The sequence below is a fragment of the Psittacula echo genome (assembly GCF_963264785.1).
Source record: "Psittacula echo genome assembly, chromosome: 1".
Taxonomy (NCBI): Eukaryota; Metazoa; Chordata; class Aves; order Psittaciformes; family Psittacidae; genus Psittacula; species Psittacula echo.
This window is the reverse complement of record NC_137735.1, coordinates 49,376,361-49,401,715: the sequence shown is the minus strand read 5'-3', so window position 1 is coordinate 49,401,715 and position 25,355 is coordinate 49,376,361. Positions and strand designations below refer to the sequence as shown.

Genomic DNA, 25,355 nt, shown 5'->3' with positions numbered 1-25,355 from the left:
ACAGCACCGGCCCCCGACCCCTCCAGCACCGGCCGTCGGTGGCTCCTGCCGCGGCCCCACGGCTGTCCTCGGCTCCGGCACCGGCCCAGGGAGGCCCTGCCCGGGGACGCGCGTCCCGCGCCGGTAGGGTAGCGAGCTGGGGGTGGGGGGTACAGGGGGCTGCCGCGGCGCTCCACCGCGCCGCTCCGCGAACCGCCGCAACCCCATCTCCCCACCACACCGCCTCGATACCAGGGCCGGCAGCAGCCCTACCGGCGGCCACGCCGGGGAGCTGGGCTTTCCCTCCCACGGCACTCGCCGGGCCAGGCCTGACCAGCGCAGCGGATCTGGCGTCGGGCGCACCCCGGCTGGGCTGTGACAGCGTCGAGCAGGGTGTGCGGGACAAGCAGCTGCCATCGGTCCCGGTCCCAGACCCCTGCATTCCCCAGCCTCGCTCCTCGGCGCTCACCTGCCACCAGTCCCGCCGCTGCCGCCGCGGCAACGAGAAAGTCCAGCCCCACGGCACCGCCACCGCCGGCCGGAGTGACGGCGCAGAGCTGCCAATGGGAAGCGCGGGGCGGCCCGCGAGGGCGAATCGGCGGCGGGCGCTGCGCCTCGCCCCGCCCCGCGCTGTCAGTCGGTGGGTCTCGGCCGGTGGTAGCTTCTGCCGCCCTCTGTCCCCCTTCACTGGGTCGGCAGGGCTCGGGTCGGGCCAGGCCTAGTTGCCGGTGCTAAGGGGCTTCCCGGCCTGCTGGCGCCGGGCAGTGACTGCGGCTTGCTTGCCGCGGATGGGAGCGGCAGCTCCTCGGGAACGGTGCGTGGATGTTACCCCGTTCCCAGGGGAGGTCTGCTGAAGCCAAGGCGTTCCTGGGGGCCTGCCCGTCGCCGTTGGAACGCCACGGGAGCCGAGGGACAGCGCTGGCAGGCGGCGAGCACCGCGGATAGCGGGCTCACAGGCAAACCAAGGCCAAGGGTCGTGGCCGCAGGGATCTAGCAAAGCTTACAGGCCAAGCAGAGCAGGCCGAGAGTATAGACTGTAGGAACCAATGGGCAAAGTGCAAGTATCATCGAATTTAAGCTATTCTAAATGAAGATGTAAAGGGAAAGCCAGTTTTCCACTGCTTAAAAATTACTCTCTTGGTTTTATTAAGCAAGAAATATCACTTACTGACACTAATAACAGTCTACCCTCTGCTTTTTTTCATCTTGCATTTTACAGGGCCTCTGGGTACCTGGCAGGCTTGTTTGCATAGGAACTGGTACATCTTATACAAAGTTTCAACCTTAGCAAAATATTTGTGGTTAAAGTATAAATCTCTGTTGGGAGAAAGAGAAGGGGGGAAATAAAAAGAAGCCAATGAGCAAGTAATTATATAGCTCCCAAGTAGTCATTTTCTGATTTTAATGGCATCCATAGAAAAAGACACTGCAAGAGCAATGCACAAGCTGGATCCCACTCAGACCGTCGAAACGCCAGCCAACATTGGAATCAACCCAGCCAGTATTTGAGCAAACCACACAGAGATGTTTGCAAGAGCTCAGGAAGAGGGAAGAGGTCCCTAAAGCAAGTCCAGCACCCAGAATACTCATCTCCCTTACGCTGCACCTCTGGCGGTTGGCAGGGTTTGTGTACTCAGCGTGCAATGTGTCACGTATCAAGTAATTCACCTGCATTTGCATGGATTGTACTTGTTTAGCATAAAAAGAGCTACTCTGTAGTGTAAAATTACACTAATAATAGCTGTGGCATAATAGCATTTACCTAACCAGTGTTACAGGCAGCTTCAAGAATAGCTAAAAGTGTAGAGGAAAAAATACTTCCTTTGTTTGTTTTTTGGTTTGGTTTATTTATTTCATCATCTGGAGACCTTTGTAAAATAGTCAACAAACAGAGGCTGGTTTCCTCTGTTTCTGATTGAGTAATCAAGGACGGGAAGGTACACACAAAAAAAGCAGGGAGGGGAAAGTAGATGACGGAGCAAGGAGTCTCTTGCTTAAACCAATTTTTAACTGGCTACATTTCAGCTTCAAGGAGAACTTTCAAGGCTGCTCCTTCATAAATGGATAGATTTTTAAATGAAGACACCAAAATGAAGGTATTCTGTGTCCCTGCACGCTGCTGTGCACAGCTCCCTCTGGAGGCCTCTACCACTGAGGAATTTCTTCATTTCGGAGGCCTTTATCACTGATGATTTCTTCGTTTCATTGCACCATGAGTCTTCCTCACATGGGGCCAGTCAGGTGCCATCAGGCTGGAGTCCACATCTCCCCACTGGCTAAGGGTTGCCCTAGGCAGGCCCATGGTGAGGCTTGATCTTCACCAGAAGAACATGTATCTCACCATTTCCTTGGTGGGTTAGGTCATCCAGAGACCAGATGAAGACACCCAAGGATGCCAAAACCTGCAGCTCATCCTGATTTCCCAAGCACTTCTCTTCTCCTCTCAACCAGCTGAACAGCAGTCCAATGTTAAGAACCACATGTGCAAGCATGTGGTGAGCTCTCTTGAATGTTGTGGTAATACAAGTTACTACTCACCAGAGTTATCTCCACAAAGGAAGACAGGGTGGCAGCTTCCACCTGCCTTGTGAACCTTCTTCTGGTAGGTGTTTTCCTCCAGAGTCCTTCACCAGGTGCCACTGGTAGCCCTCTGCTCCCATGGGCCATAGCACAGACCTTCTAACAGGGCTGTGCAGAGGTAGCAATGCTTTATGCAGTGTCAGTCCTGCTTGCTGTCAGAGCTTTTCACCATGGTCACCCCAGATCCATCCTGGTCACATCAGCTGCTCTGTCAGGCTCTTGCACTTCTCTACAGGTGATGATCAGATCAGACAAGCGGTCTAAAAAAACATTCCTGCAGCAGGTTCAATATACTTTGAAATAAAAGCAAAGCCTATTTGAGGGCAAATTAAAAATAGCCTTGAAAGTTACACTGGGCTTTAATCTCCCATGTGAGGTTGCATCATACCTGATGAGAAGGAAGTTCCTCCACGCTCTAAATAAACCTATTATCACTTAATCTCTAGTGTGTTGAAATACAAACAGAATACATCTTCTGTGAACTTGCACAGCACAGATCACTCTGGATTTCTGAGCCCTAAGAGAGGCTTAGAAGAACATAAAAAAGGAAACCAGGAGCAGGCTGGTGAAGCTAAGCTGCCATTACAGAAAGCTGTGATGGTGTGGCATCAGCCAAGTGTTGGATGGAGACCTGGCAGCTCAATGGGGACAGCAGGTTGAGCCTCTGCCAGTTCCTTCTTCCCACAGAAATACTCCTGCAGCAGGGTGGTGCCTTTCCTAGAGGATGCAAACATCCCTGTGGTGTCCTGTCTACCACAGGCTGGCAAGGGGGACAAGGGGCCCCTTGCATGGGCCACAACCCCTCACTCCCCTTGGCTGGCAGCTGGCATCCTCCAAGGCACTAGTTCCCTTCTCTATCATCACCACTGCCATGCCACCCACTTTCCCAGTGCTTGAGGTGAGCGCTTCACTACACTGTAACCTAGAAGGAACCTTTCTTTTTGTTAATATGTAACAATGCCCTTTTAATTGAGCTGGAAATGCTATCCTAACAGTCACTTCCAAAAAAGGTTTATATCATCTACTGACATTTCAAAGAGGCAGCCTTTGTGGTCCAATAGCATCTGCATGTGATACCAAACACAAAGTCAAGACAGAAGAGGAGATAAAAATTGCTATCTTTTTCTCACTTTCCATTTTTACATTAACCTAAAGCATATTCTGCACCAAATGTGGAAGAATTTGACTTGTTCAGCCTATGTAATGCATCCATTTGAAATACACTTGCATCAGCCTTTGACTCCTCTTGTGAATGGCTTCCTCATATCAATAAAGATAGAAAACAGACACACTGTCATGCATAAGCAGCTGCTAACTAAAGAACACAACTACAGGTGTGGAAATTTAATCAATCATCATTTAATTCACATAGTAAAAGTCTTCATATATATATGTCCACCAAAATATTTAACACACCAAAGGCAAGAGAAGACTACTGAAAAATGCTTGCCACTGTTCTCTATATTCACACAAATAAAAATACACAGAAAAATACACCTCCTTCCTTTGCATCCTGCCTGACATTGTCAATGTGACAGAATCATAGAACGGCTATGGCTGGAAAGGACCTTAAGACCATCTAGTTCCAACCCTCTGCCAGTGCTATGCATTGTTTCAACAAGGAGCTTCCAGCAGCCCTACAAGCCTCATGTCCACAGGGTTCTGTAGACAAAGCTGTTCTGCAAGCCTAAAATTTTAATTAACAAACATCTCCTTAGAAGATATAAAGAAACATGACAAATATCACAGTGCTAGCACACAAGTCCATTAATGCTTTACAAATACAGCTTTTGACAAAGTCTAGGAATGATAAATCCTCATACTAAGAACTTCTTCCAGACAAGTCAAAGGCCATATCCAGGTGCTGCTCCTTCAATTCAGTTTACAGGAACACCTCTCCCAGCATTATTTGCTCTCCAAGAGAATCTTTCACTAATACAGATTAAATCTTTACCCTAGCTTCCTCTTGCAATGACAACTGCTTAGCATGTACTGGCTGTATGTTTGGTAAAGTACAAACCACAGAATCCCCATTGCTCTAAGTTTACCAATGAAAGAAGACCAGCATAGTGCAAACAGGATGCATGTATATGTAAGTATATGTGGTTATCAGCTTGGTTCCTGGAAGCATGTGAACTAGGATTCTTCTTTCCTAACTTTATAATCTAATAATCAAGTATCTGGTCTAAGCTCATTTTTGTAATCAATACAAAATCTCAGTGAATACATGCACTCAAGTGCAGTAAAAATAAGACAGGGTAGAAACCAGTAAATTGGGATTATTAACAGAAAAATATGACAAGTGATAACCGTCCTGGGTTCAGCAGTAGCAGTCTTTTTTTCCTCCTTCTTAGTAGCTGGTGCAGCGCTGTGTTTTTGAGTTTCGGCCTGGGAACAGCACTGATAACACCAATGTTTTTAGTTACAGAAGGGGGGGAGTGAGCGAGTGGGATGCGTGGGTCTGAGTTACTGACTGCACTTAAACCACGACAGTAACAAAGACTTGTTTTCTTATTTTGCTTTAAAGCACTCCTGACCAAGAGTCAGGACATACCAAAACTTTCATTATGTTCTATGGCATAGAGCAACTTCTTCTTGAGTATTCTTTTATTGCTGTATCTGGGGAGGAACAGAATGTGGTGGCAGGTATTGGCACCAAGATGGAGCTCATCTGGATTTTCTACTTGAGGATCTACAATGCGAAAGTTAAAATATTCCAGTCCATACGCAGGGATTCGATCGGATCCTGATAAAAAAACTGACGGGGAAAAACAAAAACAAGTTAGCAAATTAAAAACAGAACAACCCCCAGCAAGATAATGTTATCATAGGATGAAAATCATAAGGGAAAATTAGTGTTCAAATATGGCTATTTCCATAAGCTAATTATCTGCTTTGCTGAATTTGTACTTCTTGCTAATAATTACAAACCCTCTTCTACTTACACAGATTTTGTGCATGAGAAAAGCCATGCTAGGCTTGACCTTCTACATTTAAAAAGGATGAGCTAGCTTCTGCAATCCTTTGAGAAAGCTAAACTGCTTACATCAACACAGGCTGCTCACACAAGCTGAGGCCTCTGACCAACAGCTGATAACCATGAAAGTAAGGGATAAAGGAATTGCAAGGTTCAAAGTGGTCAGATGCACTCAGGCAAGCCTCAGGGGTTGTGAGGAAGGTCAGAGCTGTACTTGTGCAATTCTTTTTGTCACTTCTTTGTGGCTTTCACTAGGAAATGTGGCAGGGGGTGGGGAAAACGTCAAAAAGCCATTTGGAACTATAGTAGTCTTCATGTGTGAGCATCTAAAATGTGTATTGTGGGGGAGAGAAAAAGGCTAGGAAGAATTTAAAATGCCTGATATATTACCAAGAAACATTTTCTTTTTTTCTTCTGGGAGTTTGTGAAACACAATCCAAAAATTCCTGATGGTTTTATCTAAACTTCTATACCGTCCGTACATCACACTCTGTCAAAGAGATAAAAATAAAACAAGCCCATTAATCCTATTTCCATTTTTATTTACAGCAACAACAGTTTACCAAATAAATTTTATAACTCTGTTTGCAGATACTCAAGTCCTCTTAACCTCTGGAATCTCCTTGTTCATTTGTTTTTCAAAGATTCATATGACAATCCTTGAGCTTCAGCTCGGTTTTTAGTTTCCTTTATTCTTGTACCTGATTTAGACTAAAACCAGACTCAAAACAACAACAAAAAGCAAACACAGAGAAAGTCCCCTGCGCTTCTGTTTTTGTGTTCATAGCCTATGCGCTCAATGAAAGAGCAGGTCAGAAGGAGTTTATGCTCAGCAGATACAGCACAAGTATACTGTGCTTGTATCCAGTACCTTTTCCAGCAGATGCCAGTCGCATTTTGTGTGTCCCTGGAGAACAGTCTGGAGCTCCGCAGGGAGAAACATCTTCCACTTTCTACCTGGGCAGCCTCTCAAAAACCCTCGCATGAAGTCCTCAAATGGTTTCCGTATCGATTCATTTAACACATAATTCACATACAAGTCAACAAATTCTTTCCTGCAAAGATATTTTGAATCAAACAAGCAATGCAATAGCTGAGGTTTTAAAAGGAGAGTTACAGAGAACTTTATTCCTTATTCCTTTATGCTGTATGACCTGCTCTACTGAAAAGACAGTCTTTACTGACAGCAGTCATCACTGCCAATTATTTATTCACTGAATAAGCTGGGAGGATCATCACAAATAAAAGAGATTGCTGGCCACCATGGATTCATTTTGATCATACTCTTTGTACTTCATGTGAACACTCCGGTGAAATCCTATCAGACACTTCACTGTTGCGATGGAATCTAGCAGACCTAGTTGGTGTAAATTCAGCAAAACTCCCAGTAAATGGCCAAGAATTACCCTGAAATCAAAACAGATATTTGCACATCTGCTAATCAGTACAGTTTCACTCTTCTCTCTGTGATGGGGATTTGTTTAGTGACTTGCACACGTAAAATCAACTCAGTGTAAACACTATACTTCAAGCTTCATAACAGACCTTTCAGTCATCCCTCAGACAGGTCCTCAGATCATATGCACAACCCAGGCCACAGAATTTCTCTCTGTCCCCTGTGCTGAAGTTCATAGCGACACAATACCTTATTGACAAATTGCTCCTTTTCTGTTGTACAAGACACTTTCCATATACATAACTAAGCAAGAAACATTCTGCTCATTAAAAAAAAACACCTTACAGATGTGTATTTAGCTGGATTTCCCAGACAAGCTGTCCATATTTCCCTGAAAAAATGTAGTTCAGGGGTATTTTATACACTTGATAGGAATTTCCCTGATAAGGACAGACACCTTTATAAGTACGGATGCCAGGATGTTCAAGGATCCCCTTCTTATCCAGGCTGCTTGCACAAACTGCCAATGTCTGGCACATATGCAGTCCGTACAGTAAGAACCAAAAGCATACAACCTACTGGACCAAGATCAATGGCACAATGCTGACATTCAGTATTTTCTAAGAGTATATGGGGATGGGTATAGATAAGGTATTTTACACACTCATAAAAAGACAACAAGATAAAGAAAACAAAACCAACCTGTTATCCCTAGTGACAGTGATGTTGGCACCATTTTTTTTAAGTTCAACAACACCCACGGAACCTCCTTCTTCCATTATCTACACAAATAAACAAAAACATTAGATGCTATATCTATATATGACAGACACGTGTGCTATATCTATCATTCTTTCTTTCTGCAGGGTCTGACACAGCACTCTTGCTAGTTGGAGTTTACAGACAAGTTGTGGGGTCGGAACTAGATGATCTTAAGGTCCTTTCCAACCCTAACTATTCTATGATTCTATGATTTGCAGTGGATGCTGTCATGCCCAAGTACATGCATGGTATGTCTGAATGGCACAATAACGTCTTACCGTGAAGTTCATGTCCAGGCTTTCAAGGACATGATCACATTCTTCATGCAAAATTCCTTGAAGACTCCTTTCAAAAAACAAAGGGAAAAAAGAGAGGAAATGTGACCACTCAATGCACTTTAAAATTCCACTGAAAACCATCCTTTGACAAGTAGTATTTAAATGCAGACACATACAGAACACCTATATTCACACAGAACCTTCACATATGGCCCTAAACTGATCTATACTCATGTCCCACTACTGCCAGGAGCTAAGGGCAAATGCCTTCACTGCAAAGGATGCCAGCCAAGTCCGTCCTCACGCCCTGTGAAGATAACTTTACACAAAGTTCAGTGGGAAGTGGGCTTGGACCACAGCCTTGCTCTTCCAGATATCAGCTAGTGAGGAATTAAGTGTGGACCAGCAGGATGATCTGGGAGAACTGTTCTGGGCTGCATCACCTCTCAAAGTACTGCAGGCCACTTGATGTTTCAGTCCACTGAGGACATTTTTTCACCTCAACACAGCCACTGGCTCATGCGATGGGGTCCTCCTGTTGTCAGCTGCTGACAGCACTTCTTCAGGAAGACAGGCTTCAGGGGCTAGAAGCTTTATGCTGGTGGCAGCAGCACCTCTCCCTGCTGTATCTGGCTGAGGTCTCCTTGCTCAGCACGTGGCAACCCTGCATGCAGGTCCTCAGATCTGGCACAGCTGCAGCATACGGTAATACTGTGCTTGTGCCCAGCAACATTGTGGAAAATTGTAATTAGCAACTCAGAGAAAAATCCAACATTAGCAATGGGGTGCTTAGTTCATCCAAGCTGAAACTACAGCTCAGAGTGGTTTGAACTATATATTCACATGGAGCAGAAATCTGACCCCTCCTAAGCATGGCTTTTTATTTCGGCAACGACAGCCTCTGTTTGACAGCAACATCCATGCCCAGGACAAGGACCACCTCGGAAACCTGCGGCTACGTCGAATGTAGTTACCACGGGCACCCTGACTGCGGCCCTGGGCATCTCCGTGCACACATCCAAGCTAGGAGACCCGCCTGGGCTGAAGCTCCCAGCAAGCGCTGGGGCCGTCCCGGCCCGTACCGGCCCACATCTGGCAGCAGCTCCTCCAGGTTCTCCAGGGTGGGCGCCCGGCCCAGCAGCTTTTTGTAGAGAGCCCGGGGGAAGGCGAAGGGCGCTATGCACCCGTTATGCAGGGCCATCCCGCACAGCGTTCCGATCCGGAAGAACACGTCCTCACCGCCCGACGCCTGCTTAAACACAAGCACACAAAGAAAGCCGTGACTGCCCCTTCGCGGGAGCACGCTCCCCGCACCCCCCGGGCCGGCCCCTCACCTGACTGGGGAACCACACGAGGCCAGAGGCGACGCGGCGGAAAGCCCCCGTGACGGGCTGGCAGAGAGTCCTGACGGCCACGCTGAAGAGCTCCTGGGACGGCCCGCCTTCGTCCACGCCCTCCTCGTCGAGGAACGACACCTGCGAACACCGAGACACGCATCGCGCTGGGGACAACAGCACGGCGGTACGCGGAACCCCTGTGAGCGCGCCCAGGGCAGCCGGGCCGGCTGCCGGCGCACCGGAAGCGGCGCTGCTCGGGGAGCGGCCATGCTGCGCTGCGGAGGGCGCGGCGCGGCTGCGGTGCTGCGGCGGACGGCAGCGGGCGGCCGCCCTGCGAGCGGCGGACACGGGCAGCAGCAGGACCCGGGGAAGGAGCAGGGCTCAGGGCGGTCTCGGCCTCAGCCGCTGGAGCCGTCGCTGTTGAGCTTCCTGGTGTGCCCGCTCTCCAAGCGGCCGCTGAGGTGAGGGGAAGGGAAGGGAAAAGGAATGGGAAAGGGAAAAAGAAGGAGAATGGGAAAGGGAAAAGGAAAGAAAATGGGAAAGGGAAAAGGGAAGAGAAAGCCCGGTCGCGCTCTCGCTGCCCGCCCCTGCCCTGCTGCTGCCCCAGGTCGAGTGAGAGCGGCTGCCAAAGGGTAAACCCTGGTTATTCACTCCAATTGTTCTCTTGTTTCCCCCTGACTTGCCTGGCCAGGTACGAAGAAGCTACCAACGAGCTCATTAACGAGGAGCTGGGCATTGCGTACCCCATCATCGATGGCATCCCCAACATGATCCCAGAGGCTGCCAGGATGATTCAGAAGAAGCCCCCAGCTGAGGACTTGAAGCAGGCCTGAGGACCCCCCAGCCACCGACCGCAGTGAAGTGGGGCTGATATGGCCGGAGGAGGCATGCTCCCCTCCCTGCCCACGCTGACTGTGCTTGTGCCCCTGCTGTCCCTAGCAGGCTTGTTTTACTCGGCCAGCGTAGATGAGACCTTCCCACAGGGCTGCACCAGCACAAACAGCCTATGTTTCTACAGTCTCCTCCTTCCTATTACGATACCAGTTTATGTGTTCTTCCACCTGTGGACCTGGATGGGGATTAAGCTTTTTAGGCACAACTAGTGCAATGCATTTGCTAACTCCTGGCCTTCTGTAAAGTGACATAGTTTATTTAATCTCATCTGGTATTGCAGTTGGTTTGAGAGAGTCTTCTTCTGAGACTAGTGACTGTCACCATTTTCCTAGTACTCTCTGGAACTATGAAGACCTCGGCAGCAGCCTAGTATTTAATTACTGCTAAGGCAGATAAAGAGAAGGAGTAACAAGAAGCACTAATTACTTCTAGTGTATCCCATGAAGTGTTGTGCATTTGTGGTGGCACTAATGAAAATCTTCTATGCAGTGATGTTTTTTCAAGGAAGAACTTGTAAATGACAGAAATAACTTAATAAACAATGATAACGAGCAGCAGTATGAATCTTCTCTCTCTAAATTAAAAGCATTGGTTTGGTTTTGAACTGATGCGTGTATTGAAGTGCATTTGTCTCACTCTCAGAAGAACATAAAATAAATTGGGCTGATGTTTAATAACAAGATTATCAAGATTAACAAGTATCTCTTGGTAGGATACTAATAATGCAGTCAAATTGATAAGGCCGCTTCTGGCCAAATAATGCTGTGATGCACAGGATGAAAGGCAGTGCCCACAAGAGGTGTATTCAAAGGCTGCCTCCAGCTAAGTGCAGCACTTCGTTGGGGCTCCTTGCACTATCGGTGGAGAGAAACACTGGGTCTAAAGGGCAGCACAGGGCACAAGCCTTATTGCCTCTAAATACATGCCTCCTACAGCTGATGAAGGGGGAAGGAAAGGAGCCATTGTGAATCTTCTCTTAAGTGTACAGGAAGGAAAAGCTCTGATAGTTCTGGTTGGCAAGAAGGCTCGCTTGGAAAGAACCAGAAGTGGCTAACAGGGCAGCGAGGTTAGCAGTTTCTGCTGCAGAAGTGTGCCAGACTGATTGCCCTTGTGCTAGTGACTGACGCTCACGTGGTCCCTGCGCTGAGCTTTGCCCTGAGGCGGGTGCTCTCTTCCCACCCCAGGGCTAGCATTGCGATGCCTGCAGAAAATACAGCTGCCAGAACCTTTGGATTTGCATGGAAATCACAGACTAAAGCGACATGGAGAACAGCAGCGTTATACTCAGCTTTTCATTTCTCTGGCTGGCCTTCTCCTTCCTTTCCCTTCAGACAGCATCTCCATGAGAGAAATGGTTTCTGTGGTTGTGTTGTTTGCTGGCCTCTAAGGTTGACTCCCCAGCCACCAGGCTTTTCATGTAACAGCAAACTGGCCTTTAAAGTAACAGTAACAGACTTTGCCAATTGCCAGTTTCCTGAGCAATCCTATTACCTCAAAGCAACCTCATGGTAAATAGCACTGCCACTTGCATTTAACCTACACCAACAACACTTGATGGCTACCTGGAATAAGTATGTATGATACTGTCCTCCAGCATTACTCTATATCCCTCGTGGAACATGTTTCTATAATAATGTGAGGAGTAGTTTTGTTGTATGCTCAGCAAATACTGAAATCCTTCTACCAATACTTCAGTAACACTGCAAACCAAAGAACACTGCAGCAATATATTTAGAGCTAACAAACAATACAATCTGGTCTCTTACCTCTAAGATCTTCCTGAATTGCTGGGTTGGTGCGTTATTTAAATGGGTCCATATGTCTTGCAGAAGGTATTGTCTTCTGACTGGAAAAAACCACTTTTCATTGCCGTTTTCTATTACGTGTTTCTGAAGATTGAAGTAACAGTCTGTTAGCAGTGTATCAATGTGTGTATTTCTTTTAAATGATAAAAAAAATGCCAACACTTACCTCTGTGAAGATGTTGGACAGAGCGTTGCGTTCTGTAAAATGAATATCAATCTTGTCTTTCATGTCAAAGATGCATGGATATTCAGTCAGCTTCCATAGGGCCATCTGAAATGCAAAGGAAGAAGGGAAAGAATATGTTGATCTTCTCTTGCGAAACCAGAGTTCGGGGTACATGTGCAGACTGAACTGCCAGCCTGTACTCTGGCCACCTCCTGTATCTGAAACATGCCCTTGTCGTGTACACAAAAACTACACCAACAGAGGCACACTTTCTGAAAGCAGCTTCTAAGTGCTTCTGTGAGTGGGAAACCCTGACAAGGGAACAACTAAACTGTCTGTGCAGGCAGACGTTTGTGTTACGGTGTCCCAAGAATGAAACAGAGTGATTTAAATAGCAGCTTCCATAATTCAGCTAAACCAAAACAGGCAGTAAAAGTGTCCTGGATACCCATGTTACGGTATATTCTTAAAAACAGTTGGGTTTATTATCTGTAATACCAAAGGTAGAAACCGGTATACAAAATAATCTAATTCAAAGTGTTACACCTCCAGTGTGATAAGGCAGTGACTTCAAGTAATGTCCTGTGGCTTTTGATTTTATACTGTTTCTCAAACCTCCTCCTCTCCTCTGGTTAATTGGTATAAAGTTGGTAATTAGCAAATGAAGGCTTATGAAAGAATGAGGCAGTGTGCCCTGCAAATTTCAGCCAAGTTGCCAGAAAAAGTGCATTTTTTGCCTACGGAAGCCCCTACTATCCACGTTTCCATCTCTTGCTGCTTCCTGTGATATAGCAACTAATTTAAATAAAACAGAAAAAAAGTGGTTTGTGCTGCTGGCAGGATTTTATACTTACTTTTTTCGTATTAAAGGACCAATACGCTATGATAATCAGTTTCACCTGAGGCACATAGAAGTTATTTTCTTGTACTCTGAAGCCAGTTCTGGAGTTCACCTGCATTGACACACACAATAGGAAAAGGGGCATCAGCAGATTGAGTGGTGTGCCTGTGTGGCAGGACAGGACTGAGGAGTAACAGGGCTTTTTCTGCAAACAGAGTTCTGAGACCCTGCACAGAAGTGGAAGGACAGAAGTGCTATGAGAAGCACGGTGCTCAACAGTGAGTCGTCTCAGAAAGCCATGTATAAAATAGCAGGAAAGCAATTTTCATTTACAATTAAGGTCCCTTAACAGGGCTCCATCAGAAAGGCATATTTCACTCTGAGCATCTTTCATGTTGCAGGACAATCTGAAGTTCCCTATTCATGTTCAGACTTGTTGCCTGGCAAAGACACAATTTGGTGGCGGACAGTGAACATGTAAAGTTCCAAATGATGCAACCACTGACAGAGAAGTAGGCCTGCAGCACTTTGGTGTTTATTTATCTGTATAAATACAGGTTCAAGAGTCTAAATTTTGAGGCCCAAATCTGCATTCTCAGCCAAAAGGATATTAAATTCTGAACAAAATATAACTGCTCTCCCTGATTCATACTAATCACCATGTGCCAGTATTTAAAGGGTGGCTACAAAGAAGATGGAGACTTCCTTTTTACAGGGAGTCTCATGGAGAAGACGAGGGGTAACGGGCACAAGTTACTGCTGGGGAGATTACGACTGGACCCGAGGAAAATTTTCACAATGAGAACAATCAACCACTGGAATAATCTCCCCAGTGAAGTGCTGGATTCCCCAACACTGGGCACTTTTATGATTCAGCTGGACAGGGTGCTGGGACAGCTGGTCCAACCTTTCTTGGAAAAGCATGACCTAGACTAGGTGATCCTTGAGGTCCCTTCCAACCTGGTACTCTATGATTCTATGAAGTGCATGCCTGAGCTCTTGACTTTCCTAAATTTTGAACACCTCAGCAGGAGAAAGGATGTTTGTCAATAAAAATACAGTTGCTGCCCCCTTTCTTCCCATTGTTCAAATGCAGCTAAAGATGATCTAATTCTGCTGTCCCAGAAAAACTCTTAAGTAACAGGCTTTTAAAGCATCACACAGTGTTGTTGTAGCAGCCACGATGTGCCAAGCAGGTGGGTTGCCTTTTAAATGCTGTGAGCAGTTACTGGGGTGAGGAATCTCAGCAGCAGAGAGGAGAATGGGCATGCTACGTAATGGACACCACGTCCATAGCTCTGTACACACCAATGCATGCACTTCTAACATCGCAGAAAGCACACACACACACACGCACACCACTTGAGCATATTTCAAGCTCATAATTTCTACAGAGGGTCAGCCAGGCACGACTCAAGAGCACAATTCCTTCAAAGCTATGCTGCTGTAGAGCCAAAGAGATTCCTGAAGGAATGTCAAATGACAAGGCCCCATCTTCCCTTGTAAGAAGGAAACCCAGAAAATTCAACAAGTAAAAAGGATTAAAATATTCTGACTTGCACTGATACTCATTTAATCAGGATCCAAACACTTTCTTACCTGGTAAAGAATCTGCAGTATTTGCAGAGTCACTGTTTCATGTGGGTGCAGAGTGAAGGGGTCTCTTTGGACACACATGAGTTCTATCATAAACTGAGATAGGTTTTCCTGAGAAACCCTCTGATATAGAATGACCAGCTCCTTTAAAAATGATGTTTCTAGATTTGACCACAGGCATTCTGTAAAGAAAACAGCTAGTGAAGTATCTGTAACAGGTAAATGCAAATAACTGCAATTTCTGGATGAAGCTGCATTTTCTCTGTTTATCAAATGAACTAAACCAAAAAAAGTGCTGAATTTTGCACTACAAAAATTAGCAAACCTCAGAGTGAGGGTTTTGGGTTTTTTTCATGTGTCTCATTGCATGTTTCGGTTTCTACCAAGAGCATTTCTTTCAGGCTGAACTCTGGAATAAATTAGCAATACTAACTCTTGCTGTTCATCCAAACATGACCAGGCATTCAAATCGTTCAGTCCTATCGTCATAAAATCCTACCAAGAGTTTGCAGGTCCTTTGGCTTGAGCTTTGTGATGGCTTGTGCTAGAAGAATAAGAGAACGGTAAGAGCTGTTGTCCTCTCCCTGCAGAAGGAAAGGCAAGATCAAGTAGACTCTGAAATTTTCAGGTGAGACAGGAGAGGAAGACAATGATGGCAGTAACTTCTCAATCTCCTTTTTCACCTTCAGAGGAAAAAACCAACAACAAAAGAGAGAAGGGTTAAAAATGCGATTATGTTTTGCCAAAATCATTTACAAATTAGTTTGGCATGAAATTCCCAAGTTTCATGAACAAATCTAGAACTCTGCATAGTGAGAATCCTTATCCCAAATCCTTACCTCCTGGAAGATGTTTGGCTTCTTGCTGATCTTCTCATAAAAACATTGCACTTGTGACATGTCTACACCTGAGACTTCTTTGGAAGTTTTGAAGTGTTTGTCTCTATCACGAAGGAAAAAAGAGAACACCAAATGATGTGAGAGCTGGTTTTTGTTGCTGACTGAATAGTGAAGCATCCTACCATCAGGAAATACGTGGACAGTTCAGTCCCAAATCCAGTGGGTGTAATTTCATCTGTTCTAAGAAGATATTCTCGCTCTGGTGTGACCTGATTAATATCCTGTCTTGTGTGGCTGTGCACTGTTAATGGTAGGCTTCCTGTATTTCACCCCAAAATGACTTGCACTTGAATGACAGAAATGGATCCTTTGGGAGCTGTAAAATTGCCTAAAGGTATTATCATCATCTCAAAAATTGTCAGTATAGGATAATCTGCTGGAGCGTTAGCTTCTGTAGCAAATTTCAATAGGACTGGGGGAACAAACCCCTTAATTTTAGCTTTGGCTTTGAAAAATATAGACTTGCTTCTTGCAAATTCAGATACGACTGATCTTCTCTACATACATGGCCTAAAATAACACCTTTTGGTTAGTTTACATGCAGCCAATATGTTCTGTTACATCTAAGTCAGTGCACACTACCTTTTCTCCAGGAAGCTCCCATTAATGCAAGCCTCAGATGAAAAGATCACGCTGATACTCCTGAGAGTGGAAAACAAACCAGAGTTAATCCCTTCAACTTCAGGCTTTTGATTCTGAAAGAACAAGAAATGTGTGTGCGAGTGTGTCTGCACCTGACCACACGGAACTTTTCGTAGCTCCGCTCTTCTTAGCATTGCAGAAGACATTAGTTAGTGATCTTCGGCAAGCCACCCCTGCTCTCCTGGGCCTTGTAAGGGAACCTGCTCAAGGGCCCCACGCCAGCCTGTGTTGCATGCTGGCAGGTGTTATGATGGGGGGTATCTTTTCCTGACATTGGGACACTACCTGGTTTTGTTTGTCATACACAATAAAAGGCACTGTGGCATGGGAGGAACTCCTCCGCAAACGGATCTGTAGCACACTGCCGGAAAATCCATCAAGGGTATGCATTTGCTGGGTTTCCAGCATCTGAAGAGATGTTAGACTTACTCACTACCTGTATTCCTATTCTATTCTTATTAAAGCCCTTATTAAAGCAAGTGATTTGCTGTCAGGCCCTTCCACTGAGATGTGGAATGAACCCTCTCTCTCGCCTTCTCAACAACCACTTTCCGTATGATCCAAACCATACTAAGAGTGGTCAGGGAAACAGTTTAGATCCAAAGATCCAAGATTTTTAAATGCTCAACATCAGCAGCTATAGCCAGACTTGTCCAAAGAAAATAACCTCCCATGTAAGATCTGAAAGAAAGACTACGTAGTCGTGATTCTCAGCCGTAAGTGTAAGGCTTCCCACAATCGTACATACTTAGTGCTTTTAAAAATGGGTAACTAAAGAAGGGATCACTAATTTTAAAAGCTGTCACACACAAAACATTCCATTTAGGGTACTCTGGGTTACAATTTTTGCACAAGGCCTTGGTCTGCAGACCCAATCTTTCGCTGATTTAACTTGTCAGTTCTTCATGAGCTTCACCATTCCCTGCAAGAGGAGGACAGGCTTCTGAAGCCAGGCAGTAAGTCCTCTCTGTTCCTGCAGAAGGGTTATTGAAGGGCTCTTGCTTATCAACATCGGTTTTTCCTGTGTAAAACCTAGATAAGAAGTGCTGGTACAAGACCTTGTCTCAGCTAAATTCTTGAACAGCAGTTCCTACAACAGTTTCCAAAGAATAGTAATTTTTAGAGAAAATCACATATTAGGGAAAAAAACCAAACCAAACCAACACCAGGCTTCTGACTTACTGTTTTATACTCTCCCAGTGTTGCGAACTGGAATTAGAAATCCATTCATCCACTTCTTTATCCTTCAGAGTGGCAATTCCATCCAAATGGGCATTCTGTGGGAAATGCATGGAAATATTGACAAGATTACAGGTCTAGCAGATGGGATTCTTTTTCTGAAGCCAATCATTACAAGAAGATTTCAGCCTAAGTTCAAACAAGTTAATGGTCATCCAGCATGATCGAGATACATTCAACACAGAACATAATATATAACAGATCACATATAACACACAATGTATAATAAACATATAATATATATTATATAATACAGAATGCCTATAACAGATATATAATTGCAATACAAGTTAGTTTCTGAGTAAGCATGGAAAGAACTGCATGAGATATATATATATGAACTTGGAGTGCTAAAAGCAGGATGGAAAATCCAAATGTTTCCAGCAGTAATGTGAACAATGGTAAAGTTAGAAACCATGATCAAATATGCCTATACCTGGTCCTCCTTGTAAAGGACAATACTTTGGTTTCCTCCTGCAGTAATTTCAATCTCCTTTTGTGATGTGCTGTTTTCTGTGAAAGAACAAAATAGATTTTCAAAGGAAGTTTTGAAGGGACAGTCAATATCATCAGAGAGTTTGGTGCACAGATGCGGAACAGTAAACTGAAACTAATATAGATTGTACACATCTGTAATCATCATTACCCTGGCAGGATTTTCCTGTATTCACTGGTATCTTGATGGGAAGTGGTATCAACTGGTTAGGCTCTATCTCATCTTCCAGCTGTCCTTCACCAGAGCCAAATGAATAGACTTTGTCCAAGGAGGGGACATAGACCAGGGTGTGCTGTCTGTTGAGAAAAAGAAAAATGGTCATAATAAGCTAACACCACTGGGCTAGACAGAACAAAATCTTCTGCTAGTCAGAGTGGATAGCTGAAGCTTGTCTTTCAAAGTCCTAACATCCACATATAGAATCCCTTTAACTAAAGTCTGAGGACACTTCCTTACATAAACATTCAGCAATAAAGAAACATATGGACTCAAATTTCCTATACTATCTGCTAATGTTTGTGATTTACCCTGGTTTCAGATTAAAAATAAAGTGCTATACGTTGCTAGCTTCATGCCCTCGTGTTTTTAAAAGTGCACCTTCTATGATGCTGAGCCTGATACAAAGCCCAGGGAAGCTGACAGGAAACTTTTCCTGGGCTAATTCCAGAAAGGCAGAATGAAATCGGACAATTATCACCACTCTTCGGTTCTTTCTAAGGACCCCCAGTTTGTCAAAGCGGATGGGAATTCAGTGACTTTCCCAATGCAAGCTTTTGACAGTCTTTTGCCTTTTGGAGCCCAGTACACCCTTTGTTTCTTAAAACAGAAAAAACCCAAGAGCTTCTAGTGGCTTTTGCAGCTCTCTCCCTTTGCTTGGCATGGGCTGAGGGTTCTGCTTTCACGGGGGTGATGGCAGGAGAGTGGCTTACTCCTGAAAAATGGACAGTATTCTGAAAGTGCTGACCTACCGGGACACAGGGATTTGAACATCCTGGTGGCTCCCTCCCTACTTCCCTTCAGTGATTCCTCCAAGACCTTGACCTTAGAAGTCACGTTATTGTTACTTTCCTACCTTCCGCAGGCAACCTGCGAAACTCTTGCTCCCCACAGCTCGGCCACCACGCGAGGAGTGAGTTCATTACGAGTGGAGTTGTGACCAAGCTGGCCAGCCCCTCCTGCTCCAAAGGTGCACACCAACCCCTCCTTGAAGATGAAGAAACAACCAACACAAGATGAAGAAACAACAGGATCACTCATTATTAATGGCATTCAAATGGTCACCACCAAGCGTGTAAACAAGTAAGATGTAGTATGCTATATGGCAGAGTTCACTTTACATCAAGCCTAATCATACACTGCAATGTCCAAATCATTTAGCTCCTGAGAAAGGCAATTTAACTCCTGCAAATAGCTTCCTATTGCTGAAGAATTTTACACGTATGAGTAAACCCTAGTGAATTAGCTACTGTTCACATGTTCTGAAGTTCCCAATATGCTATAAAAAAGAAAGTATTTTCAGAAAGTACTAAGGTTGAACTGCACCTCTTTGCCCCAGGATTCCCATTCACCATGTTTGCATGCAGCCGAGGGAAATCTGAGAAAGGGATGGTTTTCCCAATAGCTTATTAAGCATACCCTGGGGATCGCCTTCAGACTCAGATGGAAGCAGGTCCGAGTGCCTGCTATCCTAATTGCTAAATGCCATTGCTATCCTAATTCCTAAATGCCATCCTAATTTCTCCGTGCTGACTTCTAGCAGTGTATCTTTTCTTGCAGGGTGAGGTCTCAGACGCTGACTTCAGACTCACCTTGGAGAGGACTGCAGTATGATCTGCCCCACACGAGATAAATACAGCCTTCCAGTGCTCTAACGCTCTGACGTATGATGGGCAGTCCCTATCTGGATAGAAGATAGCACTGATAAAGTGAAAGAGTACTGGGGGGATATCAGCACAAAGAAAGACTTAGAACATTGGGGTGTGTGGGTGTGTGTGTGTGTGTGTATGTGTGTGTGGGTTAGTGATTTCAGTGGTCTCTTACAGCAATTCATGTATTTACCACTTGGTTTTGGGTTGTTTTCTGCCCTCCACTATAACACACTCTTTCTCATAACGTTCTGCCTTTTTCATAGTATCCTCATTTACACTTGGTATGAAACAAAATGCAGCGCTTTCACATCTGCTTGCCAAAAGGTTCTTGGCTTTGAAGTATCTGACCCTCAAGGGTGTGGGCTCATTCAGCTCCCTCCGACTTCAAGTTCTGTCTGAGTAGGGTAACTCTGCTCTCACCTTCTAGGTTTGCAGACAGTGGGTGATTTTCATTCTTCTCTCACCAGGTGTTTACACAGAATTAAAGAAGGCAAAGAGGGATAAAAGTAATTTATTTCATGCAGGACTACCTGGAGAGAGAATGGGAGTGGAAAGAGACCTGAGACATACGGTTTTAAGAGCCCACACTATCCAGCTGGCCACATAAAATGATCAAATTGGAAGTTCTCTTGCAGAAACATAGCCCCTAAATCCCTTGTCCCTGGTTGCCTTCGCTGGTCAGGAAATATGGAACTAATCCAGATATACATTCTTCAAAAGACTTTGCTGTTCATGGTTCTCCAAAGGGGCCTGACAGCCCTGAGGAGCCCCTCACTAACCAGGAAAACACCTTCCGACTGCTGTCTTTCCTTACCTTGTGTGTCTCCGAGTCCCAGCTGCCCAAAATCGTTCTTCCCCCAGGAGTACACAGCTCCAGAGAGTGACACGGCAGCGCTGTGAGCTCCTCCAGCAGCAATCTGAGCCAGCGGGATGCCCTTTAGTCTTTCCACCAGCTGTGGCTGGGGGGTGAGAGTGGCTTGGCTCCCCACTCCAAGCTGTCCATGAGTGTTCTGGCCCCACGTGAAGAGCTCACCTCCTTCACACACATAACAAAAAAAACCGTCTCAGCCTCACCTGCTTCCCTTTAGTCTTTGCACCTTGGGAGTGGGAGCATGAAAATCTGTGCTGTTTCTAGGGACTTAGCTCTGAGGTGAGACCGTCATCTGTAGCCAAATCTCTGTGTTGCTTCTGACCCCTTTGGGGCAGTCCACGCTGCTCATGTGACTCAGCACAGCATGAATAAAGGCCAGGTGTTACCACCTCTAAACCATACTTGCAAGAAGTTCCCAACCATAGAGGGGCTCCAACTTAAGAATAAGCAGGTCTGGTGACAGCAGAGTAGGATGGCCACATCTGCTCTCCACAGCACACCTCTGCAGAGGAGTAGTGCTTGGGAACTGGAGAGAGACAGAACTGCAGGTCCTTGGGTGCTGGGAGGAAAGAGCAGCACTGGCAGCCAGTGCATCTTGTGTCCCCTGTCCACTGCTCATTACTCTGTAGTGGTGTCACCAGCTACTGGAGTAGCTCAAGCACTCCCTTCTGAGAGCAAGTCTGCCATAGTGTGACTCCCGTTTGGAAGAAAAGTGTGCTTGAAAGACGCTACCTCTGGTTAGAGCCATGGCGTGCTGGTCCCCACATGCTATTTGAACAACATCATGGTTTCCTAGTTCTTTCACCAGCCTATAAAAAAAGGAGAAAACAAAAACACAAACAAAATAGACAGATGCTGTGCCATGAGATGAAAGAAGAAGATTCTCTGCTCACCAAGTCCTAGCACATTTAGCATGAATTACATGGAAAAATAGAGGTCACCTGTAAGTTGATTCGTGCTGCTCTTGTGCTATCCTCCTGCAGCAAATCTAACTGATTTGATTGTGATTTGTACCATGGGAAGCTGGAAGAGAATCGGCCTCAGCCCTGGGCAAGCTAACAGAAAATCCCACGGCAAGCTGCCACGCCTGTTTTAGATGACGGTTACCCACACAGCTTAATCAGAAGGTGGCAAGGTTCGGGTGTGCTTGGATCCTTCACCCCCAGTTTTCCAAGCCATGTGTAGTCTGCAAGCCATCTGCATTAATCTGGTCTGTCCTACCGATCCCCACTACACGAGACAAACCTATCCCAAGCAGCTCAAATCCTGGTATTATCCTCAGAATCAGTCCTCTTCTTGCTGGGTTAAAAAGGAAGATAGAATCTGTGGTAACAGGAATGTAATGTGTTCCTGTTCCCTCTCTACAGCAGGCCTCAGTCTCTTGGATGCTACCTCTAGGCATAGCAAAACACATTTTCTGACTGTTACCATCCCTACCTCCGCCTTGTGAAAGCTTCTTACCTTGTCTTAGAGCAGTCAGCTGAAGCTGCAGCCCAGTGTTCAGACAGCTTCCCATCAGGGGAGAGAAGAAGCCTATGCGTTGCATCATGGTTTGAGCATTGCACCTTCTCCTTCCTCTGCATCTGCATGTGCTCTGCACAACAAATACAGACAGGCATGATGGTCATGCTAAGACAGCAGGCACCTCAACCATCTTGGCCCCCTCCCCAAGATCTGCTCTCACCATGAGCTTCTGCTCCTCAGGAAAAAGTGAGACTTATTTTCTCAGACCTCCTGGGGTTTCAGTGTCCTACCCACTGCTCGGTTTCATGCCAGAGGGCTCTCCTGGCTATCACTAAAAGACATTTATCCCTCTCTTAGGCTGCAGTGCCACCAGCTCCCAAGATGATCAGCAGAACGCTAACAGAAGCACACACTGTTACTTTTGCACAGCTGAGGAGTGTCCTGGGGAAATAAAGCCCTTCCTGAGGTATCTGACTGACCCAAGTTTGTCACAGCCTTGGGACGGGATGCCTTAAAGTCAAGAGGTTTTACAAGACACTGGAGAAGCAATGATGGAAAACTCACACATTGACCATTTACAGCAGAAAGAAGTCCCTTCTTGTGTACAGCTGAGGGGCTGCAGGTGCTTTCCTGAACTGGAGGCCCCAGATCTGTTCAGTCACTCACATGTAGCCTTATGGCAGCACAAGTTTCTGAGACCCAGGATGCCCAAGCATGAAAGGTGGTCATCATCAGACCTCCTCCCTTGAATATACCTAATACCCCTGGAAAGAGTTCACCCTTCTCACACCTCCCCAGCTTAATCGCAACATGCAACCAGCGAGGGAAACTCATGCCCTTTCCCCAGCACGATCTCCTTCTCCCCAGCCTCCCGTCTGCAGCTCCCTGGGACACCTTCAGACACTTCCCGACGGGGGACATCCCACCGCTCCCACCGCCTCCCCACCGCTCCCGCGGGCCGGTACCTCCCGTGCTCGGCGGAGGCCCGCTCGCCTGGCCCCGCCGCCCGCCCCGCCGCCGTCGCCGCCGTCCCGCCGCCATCCCCTGCTCGCTCAGCAGCGCCGGGGCCGCGCCGGTTCAAAACCGGGAACGCCCCGCCCCGGCGGGGAAACGGGAACCGAAACTTGGCGGGTGCGCGGCAGCGGGAGGAGGAGCTCGATCCCCCATCCCCAGCATCTCAAAGTCTGGAGCTGGGAAACTCCGACCGCGCTCCGCGGAGCTCCCGCCCCTCTGCTGACTGGAGATGGGGGGAAAGGGGGAACGCGAAAGCGGGCAGATGGGTGCCGGTGTGTTCCGTGCGGAAAAGGCACCCGTTTGACTTCATTATTCACCCTCCTGTGTCCCTCTTTATAGCTTTCTGTAAGCTCAGGAACCCAGCCCGCTGCTCCCGGCACTGCTGCTTCGGCTGGGTGAAGGCAGGAGCAGGTGAAATGCCCGGGTTAGAAATATACGGCTGAGAACATTGGGGCTGTTCAGCCTGGAGAAGAGAAGGCTGCGTTGGAGACCTCATAGCAGCCTTCCAGTATCTGAAAGGGGTCTACAAGGGTGCTGGAGAGGGACTCTTCATTAGGGACTGTAGTGATAGGACCAGGGGTAATAGATTTAAACTTAAACAGAGGAAGTTTAGATTGGATATAAGGAAGAAATTCTTTACTGTGAGGGTGATAAGGCACTGGAATGGTTTGCCCAAAGAAGTGGTAAATGCTTCATCCCTGGCGGTGTTCAAGGCCAGGTTGCACAGAACACTGGGTGGCATGGTTTAGTGTGAGGTGTCCCTGCCCATGGCAGGGGGGTTGGAACTAGATGATCTTAAGGTCCTTTCCAACCCAACCATTCTATGATTCTATGATTCTATGATATCAGCATCTAAAATCCATCTGCTTCCATTCTCACATAACCTCCCCTGTTGTCTGCTAAATCCTCCCCTGCCTTCAATGGTCCTGGAACCTCCCTCCTAACCCCAGGAGAGACTACCCAGCTCTGCCTGCCTCCTGTCCTTTCTCACTGGAATGCGGCATGCAAAGACCATCTTGATGGTGAACTAAGGGATACCCATGTGAATGATGACATGGATCAAAATGTAAAAGCATGTTCATTGTATTCCTAATAGCTTCCACTGATTAATTGATTTCAATCCACCTCAGAAAATTTTATGCTGCTGAATGCGAAGCATTGATTTTGGTGGAGCACTCAAATCCCAAGAAGCACAATATGAATCTACAGATTTGTACTGGCATTCACTGAAATGTTACTGAAAATTCACTACTGAAACACCAGAAGCATTTAGTGTCATATATTTGAATGGAGCAGCCTGTGGTGCACAAAAAACACACACAGGCGCCCCTGGGGTGAAATGAAAATGATGTATGGGAGCCACAGAGGCAAAGCAAGATGAACCTGGGAGCATACAGTGATTGATTAAATATGCCCAGTGAGAAACAACCCAGCCTTGTCTTGCCCAGCCACCTCTCTACACACGCTACAGGGACCTCCTCTGCTTCCACAGCTCATAGGAAGGTCTGGAGATCAAGAAACGCCGAGCTAGAGTTAGGAAGAGACACTAGAGGTCCTTCTGCACCAAAGTAAGAACCAACACCTCCTTGGGAGGAAAAACTGCTCCAAGCAGAGGAAAGGGCACTCGCCTCCTTCTTTGGCACAGAATTTGAGATTCAAAGGGAAGAAAGGAAACGCGTTGGTGTCTTTTCCTTCAGAGCTACATTTTTCTTCCTGCCAAGCACACTGCTGACAGCGACTTCGTGTCAGAAAGGCTTGCCCTGGTAAGCTACTAGAGGTTCCCTAAACACCCTGTGGTTCTCGGCCCAGGAGGTATCAGGACTTCCAACAGCTGACCAATAGGAATCTGGGGGCCCGTGAAGGAGATACATGGCAACCAGACGGAGGAAAGAGGTGAACTGTGTGAAGTGGTTTTTGTAGCTAGAGCTGGGTTTGGCAGATGTGTCTGTCCCTACTTCAGTCACTTCACCCCTTTTTATCACTTCTATAGTGACTTAGCCAGACAAAAACCAAACCAAGCCCCGCCATGTGTCAAATGCCTAGAGCATGGCATAGTGCTTGCTCATGAGGGCAGCCCTTCTCCAAGGAGAAAAGCATGGAACACTTCCAGGGTGAGAAGAATGAATCCAAGGATTTATGCAGGTGCCGTGATGCCCCAGGAGGAATGTCCCATGGTGGGCAGAGAGAGATGAGGAAGCATGCAGCAGAAGCCCATTCCCACAGTGGTGGCAGCTGAACAGGCATGAGCAGA

At 46.4% G+C, this 25,355-nt stretch overlaps 4 protein-coding genes across 4 annotated transcripts in view; 2 read left to right on the top strand and 2 right to left on the bottom strand.

The window, feature by feature from the left end:
- HERC3 (HECT and RLD domain containing E3 ubiquitin protein ligase 3) overlaps positions 1-494 on the bottom strand; it is a gene marked incomplete at its 3' end in the record, with an annotated part of 47,149 nt that extends 46,655 nt beyond the window's left edge. The window contains exon 1 of the mRNA XM_080619576.1: positions 449-494. The remainder of the gene's footprint in view (positions 1-448) is intronic.
- Positions 249-22,254, bottom strand: LOC308230579 (putative E3 ubiquitin-protein ligase HERC4; the record flags this gene model as incomplete). Its single annotated transcript, XM_080635364.1, has 24 exons — positions 249-710; positions 809-978; positions 5,114-5,317; positions 5,927-6,026; positions 6,408-6,591; positions 7,635-7,714; positions 7,973-8,039; positions 9,055-9,221; positions 9,307-9,447; positions 11,970-12,092; positions 12,175-12,279; positions 13,029-13,127; positions 14,615-14,793; positions 15,111-15,294; positions 15,451-15,553; positions 16,093-16,152; positions 17,335-17,429; positions 17,828-17,904; positions 18,038-18,183; positions 18,960-19,090; positions 19,696-19,787; positions 20,570-20,791; positions 21,359-21,435; positions 22,088-22,254. The coding sequence occupies 24 exons, from the start codon at positions 22,252-22,254 to the stop codon at positions 249-251; spliced, it is 3,435 nt and encodes a 1,144-aa protein (XP_080491490.1).
- Positions 9,564-10,271, top strand: PYURF (PIGY upstream open reading frame). Its single transcript, XM_080626931.1, has 2 exons — positions 9,564-9,770; positions 10,001-10,271. The coding sequence occupies exons 1-2, from the start codon at positions 9,577-9,579 to the stop codon at positions 10,140-10,142; spliced, it is 336 nt and encodes a 111-aa protein (XP_080483057.1). The 5' UTR covers positions 9,564-9,576; the 3' UTR covers positions 10,143-10,271.
- Positions 10,182-10,412, top strand: PIGY (phosphatidylinositol glycan anchor biosynthesis class Y; the record flags this gene model as incomplete). The annotated part of the gene is made up of 1 exon (XM_080626937.1): positions 10,182-10,412. The coding sequence occupies one exon, from the start codon at positions 10,182-10,184 to the stop codon at positions 10,410-10,412; it is 231 nt and encodes a 76-aa protein (XP_080483063.1).
- Positions 22,255-25,355: the final 3,101 nt, after the last annotated feature.